Source organism: Rattus rattus, chromosome 6 (assembly GCF_011064425.1).
Source record: "Rattus rattus isolate New Zealand chromosome 6, Rrattus_CSIRO_v1, whole genome shotgun sequence".
Classification (NCBI taxonomy): domain Eukaryota; kingdom Metazoa; phylum Chordata; class Mammalia; order Rodentia; family Muridae; genus Rattus; species Rattus rattus.
Window position 1 is genome coordinate 79,388,473 of NC_046159.1, and position 6,935 is coordinate 79,395,407.

General features: G+C 44.4%; 1 protein-coding gene across 2 annotated transcripts in view; it reads right to left on the reverse strand.

Moving 5' to 3' along the window:
* Grid2 (glutamate ionotropic receptor delta type subunit 2) overlaps window positions 1-6,663 on the reverse strand; it is a 1,431,657-nt gene extending 1,424,994 nt beyond the window's left edge. For both annotated transcript variants that reach the window (XM_032906395.1, XM_032906394.1), the window contains exon 1: window positions 5,287-6,663. In XM_032906395.1, coding sequence (XP_032762286.1) covers window positions 5,287-5,374 — 88 coding nt within the window. In that variant the 5' untranslated portion in view covers window positions 5,375-6,663. The remainder of the gene's footprint in view (window positions 1-5,286) is intronic.
* Between the last annotated feature and the right edge of the window lie 272 nt (window positions 6,664-6,935).

Genomic DNA, 6,935 nt, shown 5'->3' on the forward strand with positions numbered 1-6,935 from the left:
TACTTAATTTTACTTTGGACATTTACACTGCATTATTATATAATAAATTATTAAATATTAATATTGACATTAACATTAATGTGACTGTTTTAATTAATTTATTGTCTTGAAATTGACTTACATTACACCTTCTATTACACAGAGAGTAAAATTTAATACAAGTAAAATTATAGCAACAAATAAAGTAAACAGGAAATTTGTCAGAGGGATACACATTGGCTCTAAAGACCAAATAAGCCAGTGGTCTTACTAGGGCTGTTTGTGTTGGTTGTAGGCCTGCATAGGACTCACATGAAATACCATATTAATATGAAACCATGAATGATCGTGAATGGTGTACATCATCTTTAGATATCTCTATATTTGTGGATGCATAAGTATCTTTCACAGTTCTGTTTAAATGCTAACCTCACGAACATCACTTTGCAGCCATAGTGTTTCCAGGGGTTAGAAGAACCACTCCAGTAAGAACAGAAAAATGGTAAAATAGACCAATGCCTATTTTCACCAACACTACTCATCACATGGCAGCATGTCTTCAGTCGTAGTTCTTCCTCACCATAATATTAATTTAGGAAAATGTCCCTGTAAGATTTTTAAATTTGTTTAAAATATTCATTGGTGAATCTATCAAAGCTAACCTCCTTTAGGAAGGAGCAGGGGTTGATATGTTCTAGAGTCACGCATATAAAAATAAGAAATAAAATGAATATGTATTTTTTCTGCTTAAAGGACGAAAATCGCTGATCTCCCAGTATCACAAAATTAATTAAGTGGCCCCTTTTTCTGATCATTTGAAAAATATTTCATATGGCTTTTCATGTAGACCACAATGGACCAGCTCAAACGGCAGTGACACCTAATAGTAAAGATAGCACCATAGGCTGAAAATATATTTCCAATAAGTATTAGGTATTCAACAAAGCCACATGCTGTTAGTAATATACTATCTGAACGAAAAATAAACTGGAGATGCGGTACAACTGGGAATGCCCCACTCACAATAATGTAAGCAGGTAAAAGAAGAAAAAATTCTATGTGAGTAAGAGGGGTTTTGAAATCATCATGTCCAATTAAGATAAATCTATAGTATGACAGAATAAGCCACAGAGGTCAAAATTGAATGCAATTCATCTTCCATTGCTTCTAACAATTTCAATTGCTATCTATTTTTAGATAAGTCAAATGTTAATCACTTTGATTTTTATTCATATTAGAATGAGCATTTATAGGAGATATTTAGTGGATATGTATTTCATCTTCAGTAGACAGCAAAGGTCCCTGTTATAGTGTTTATTAGTCATGTCACGGTTGGTATCTTTGATTAATAACAACATTGTCTAATTTAATTCACATCAGAATTGTACTTCAAAGAACTGTATTAATCATACAAGAAGAGAGCAACAGTAAAGTATGCGTCTGGATACTTTTTGTAAGTTTATTTCTATTTCTATATAACTTAGGGCAGAAGCTGCTGTAACAAAAGTAGAGGGGGAAAAGCAACTTGGGCTATAAGAAGCAACGAGTCCCTGATGACTGTTTGAGGTCACTGGCTATTGGACAAAAATCATTTGAAGAAAAAGAAACATTTTGGTAAAAATATTAGTTATCCTATGTCTTCTGTGAATGTATTTGTAATCATACTTAATAAAATAGACCCCAGATGAAATGTAAGAAAACCATCCAATTGCTTGCCTTGTGTTGTTTATTATGTGCTGAACATTTCAGTAAGCCAGCTGTATTGTATACCTTGAACATTCTCATGATGAAAACATGCTGTGAACTGTCTTAGCTTCTTATAATGACAGAGTTGATCATTATAATCTTGGAGACTGAAGTATCAACTGCTCGTGTGAGAAAATGAATAAATGGTCCTTTTCTACTCCTTGTTGACAAAAGGCATTTTACTAAAACTGGTTACAGCCAAAATTTGCTGGTGATGAGTGCAATATATGAATGAGTCCAGTCCTTGCACATTCCTTTATAGAGATATGTGACTGGGGATAGCTGATTTACAATCTGCTCTTTGAGCACAGGAGCTAGATAAAGAAATGAGCATATATTAAGCTGTTAAAATGTGAGATCCTCCATATTAGATAGGAAGCAAAACACAAACTGTGCAGTTGACTGGAAATGCCACCTAATCCCTGCTTAATTAAAGCAGCACACTCTACACTCCTGTTGTGTTGAGGGAGTGCAGAGTGTGGGATGACTGATGTATGGGGAGAATAGCAGTCAGCGTGGCTAATCTCAAAGACTTGGGAGCTTTCTAGCTACATAAATCAGCGCGACTTCTGAATAGCCTCATAAAACACGGTATCATTGCCATTCCACTCACGATGTTTTGGTTCTTCCTACAGCATGCAGATCGTTAGGAAACTTCTAAGCAATCAAGTAATGTGGGTCTGATGAAATTACTCAATCAATGCACAGGCCCAAAGCAGAAGCATAATTCAAACTTGCATAGTTTTCATATGTCAAAGACCTTTCTTTTACCAGGGCAAGGAAGGTGATACGACATGAAGTACTACGTATATATGTGTATATGTACTGAGCAAATAAATATATATGCAACTAATCTCTCTGAAATATGATCACCAGAAGATTCAAGCATTATAATACTATGTATTTTGCATAGAATAAATATATTTTTATCTGAATCATTGTGGTTCTACCATTAAAATATATGTCATGATCATAGTAAACTAATTTATTTGACAAATATTAAAGCTTAATATGCAATTGTCTTTATTAAGCTACCTACATGAAGTAAAGCAGAGATGGGAGAATTTCACACACATTTGATTTTTTTCAATATCAAAAATATCCAGCATTTAAAAACGTTACCAGAGCAATGACTGACTTTTTATCTTTCCAGTACGCCTGAACTATCTATTACAACCACTTTCAATTCTGCTCATCTCTCTATATCTCTTTTGATGTGAAATACGACTGCCCAATGGTATAATTTTTGAGCCCTTTAGTCCAGAGAGAATGTATTCCCCATGTTCATAATTCTCATATGACTTGATCACAGTAAACACCTAAAAAAATTCCTTTTCCTCACCAACCAAGTAAGCAAGCTGACCTAGTGCATGTTAACTGCTGCCGCACAAGTCTAATACAGATGTACCAGTTTTAAATGTATCATACTTTTGCTAAATGTAGAGGAAAGAGGGCATTTAACCTCTGAGGTACACACAACACAGCCAATTTTCAGTACATTATAAGAGGTTTGAAGCTTTTAAAACCCTGTTAGCTTCACTGAAATGTTAGGTTGTCTATAAAAGAAGCTAATTTCCTTGCCTAATGTGTTAACTTCATTCAAGCCAAATTAATTGAGAAAGAGGTATTTCTTTTAGTTGACTATACACTGTTGATGCACACAAACTAGATTTCTGTGGATCTGCTGTACAGTCACTTTTTAAGAATCTACACATAAACAAGTAAGTCCCGTCACTTTGAGAGACAACAGTTGGCAACATATGATAGTTTCTATTCTGAACCAAATGCCTAGAGTGCCCTGTAAAGTATTCCTCTCTCGTAAGGAATATCAAGATATATACATATATACGTGTTTGTCAACTATGCACTTATCATGGAGAGCACAGAATAAGCAATAAAATAAGTACTTATCTACAAGCTCCCCCGGGGGGAGTGGCAAACATAAGTGAGACACCCCCAATCATCAAAGGTATAACGATCCCACCCCCGCAGTCCTGCTCTAGTCACAACTGAACATAAATTCATGCCATGTCTTTACGAAAAGCATGGTTCATTTCCAAACTCTTATCAGAGTGTTACCAAACCCCTCAACGAGACTGTAATTTCTCCCTGAAAAGTTCTAAACCTACAGGCACTGTAAGCCTCAGGCAAAACGGGATCCAGAAGGCCAGTTATCTAATGCTTCATTTTCTTAATGCACAAGGGCAAGGCTTTCTGAATTCTGACCTCATTACCCTGTGCACAGAGACATACAGTCCCATTGATATGAATGATAGAGAATGGAAGACATGTTTACAAAGATAGCCTATAATACCAAAAGAGGGAGCCCCCTGGAGCTGAGGATCTGTCCACCACAGGCACAAATACCAGACAGAAGCCCCTTGGCTTGGAAGAACTGCCACCTGCAGCTGGCTCACCTGCCAGGTGTGTGTGTGTGTGTGTGTGTGTGTGTGTGTGTGTGTGTGTGTGTGTGTGTGTTCGCGCTCGCGCGCGCGCGCCACGGTGGAAGGGCAAAGAAGCTGTGACCCATCTGTCGCCTGGATTTGTAGAACAGGAAACCGTTTGTACCGATAAAACTCCTGTACCCAAAAAGAAAAACAAAATCCCCTAGAGGGGTCTCACTGCAGCCCAGCAAACGAACCTTGGTTGCCCAGGAGGCGATTTTCCGAAAAGGAAATCATCACATTAACGCACAAAAAGGCTGCAAAAGCCAGTCTCCACTCAGCTCTCCGGGATTAGCAAGTGAGAAGAGTTGGAGCCCTCCGCTGTGGGCACCCTGCATGATAATGACTTGAGCTCTGCCTCTCCCGCCACGCTGCCCGGACGCTATGCTCGCCAATAGGTGGGGCCAGGAACCTGGCGACCCGCGGGGCCTCGGAGAGCCCTGACGCTATGCTCGCCCAGGAGCAGCTCTAGATATGACTGTCAGGGGCTGCCTGGTCTAGCCCGGGCACTACAGCGGCCTGCGCCGGCATTGGCGTCTCCCACGCCCCGGGCCGGGAGCGTGTGCCCCGCCATCCGCTCCAGCCACTGTGTCGCGTGAACCGCAGAGGACCGCGAGCTTGGGCGTCTGCACCGCTCGCCGCAGCGGACTCGGCCGCTCACGCTGCAAAACCACCTGTTCGAGCCGCGGGGAGCGTCCCCGGCCCCAGCCCGCCTCTCTCCCCCACGGATGAGACTACCGAGCCTTACCCCCTATGATTTTTTTAATGGCTCAAATGTACATCCGGGAAAAATCGAGAAGGTAGAGTCAATCAAACTTCCTTTTCCCCACACCCAGAGTCCCCACACTCCCCACACTCCCCACACTCCCCACACTCCTGCGCGGAGGCCAGCGTGAGCCTCTAGCGCCCGGCCCGCACTCCACACCTAGCCTCACTCTGCGCCGCGAGGCTCCGCTACAGCTTTGGGAAAGCTGAGCCTGTGCGAGCGCGGGCACCGAGGGGCGCGAACCTAGGCCACTCCGGCAGCAGCTGGAGGTTCGAGGGGGTGGGGAAACAGAGATTACTGCCAAGGAAACGCCAGGGAAAGTCGCCACAAGCCACAGCAGCCCTGTCTTACCGATGTGGATGATGGAATCGGAGGTCGCCAGGTCCCAGGTTCGAGACCACCAGAAGGATAGAAAGAAGAGCAAGGGGAAAACTTCCATCCTCCGATGCCGATCCTCCTTGACCACGACTTTGCTTCCAATATGTAGATATTCTCTTAAGCGGTCCACAGAGTTTGAGGTCACAATAGAGTTGAGTGCAGCTTTCCCCCTAATTTCCAAATCCCTCTTGACAGAACACAACCTTTCCTGGTTGCCGAGGAGGCACAGGCGACCCGAGAGCTAGCACAGCCAGAGGCAGCCTCCTCCCAAGCCCTGTCACTCGGAGGGGAATTTTGGCATTGCCAGAGTTGTTTGCAGTTGGGCTTTTTTAAAAATGTATCCGGCAGCCTTGGCTGCTCTCGGACGGGGGGCGAGGCTGGCGCTCAGACGGTGGCCGTGGCCGCGCGGGGGCCGCGGTGGCGGGTCCCAGCTCCGCCGCAACTTGGGCACCCCCGCGCCGGATGTGCCTGCGCCCTCCCCCGCCGCCGAGCCCCTCCACCCCGGGCCGCGCGCGGTCGTGGCGCCTCGCGGCCAGCTCTCAGTGCCACCGGCGACGAGGAAGACGCGAGCGGAGTCGCCAGATTCCGGCGGGGAGGGGGAGGCCCGCTCCGGGAGGGGTGGCAAAAGTGAACTTGAAGGTAATGCAGCTAGTAATGCAGAGAAGACTCCCCTTCGGCGCGAGGCGGGCCCCGGAGCTGGCGCGGCGGGCGCGGTGGCGGGGGAGTCCAGCGGGAGCGAGCAGCGGGCCAGGCCGGCGCGCGGAGCCGCGGCTGCAGGATGCTCCCGAGCCGCTCGCCTGGCGGGATGCGGGAAGCCAACAGCAGCCTGGCAAGCTCCGCTGCAGCCCCACGTTGCCTAGAAATGGATCACCTAGGAGAAACGAGTCCGCAAGAGAGCGGTGCTGTCAGCCGGAGAGGGGAACCGAGAGAGGAAGAGCTTCTAATAACCACCTCCTCCCCCTATCTGCAATACAAGGGAGAAACAAAACCACCGCGCTCTCAATTCCCTGGGAATCTTCACCCGGACTGAGAAAGGCAGGACTCAAAGAGAAACCAATGAAGTCCCCCACCTGCCTTGACGTTTTGTTAGTTGTGTTTTTTTTTTTTCTCCCTAGGTTAAAAACAACCTAAAAAGCCACCCCATTTATTTAACCTTTCTATCCCCCAACAGGTACCGGACTTTTTTCTAGTCTTCGTCTGGAATTAGTCACATTGGCTAAGAACAAATTAGGGACACCTAGTCACTTAGGGAAAAGAAGACCTAGAAAGCTTTTAATGAGATTTCAATTATAAAGTTATAAAAAGCTGAGAATGTGCTAATTACCTTTAAACAGTGGTTTGCTTTTTTTCTTTTTTCTTTTTTTTCCCCCTCCCTTTCTTTTTTCAGTCTCTGGTTGGTTTTAAGGCAATCGAAATACAGGAAGAAATTTGAAATACTGTTAGAAAAGGGACAGTCTTGAAATTTAGGGAAAAAAATCTAATAATATAAAAGTCAATAAAGCAAAACAAGCAAAAGAGCCTCAGTTGTCAAAATACTGCATTAAGTTAGTCGCCTGTGCAGCTAAGTAGCCACAGGGAAGCCCCTTGCTGTTCTTGGGAAGCCTGCAGATGCACTGTAAGGC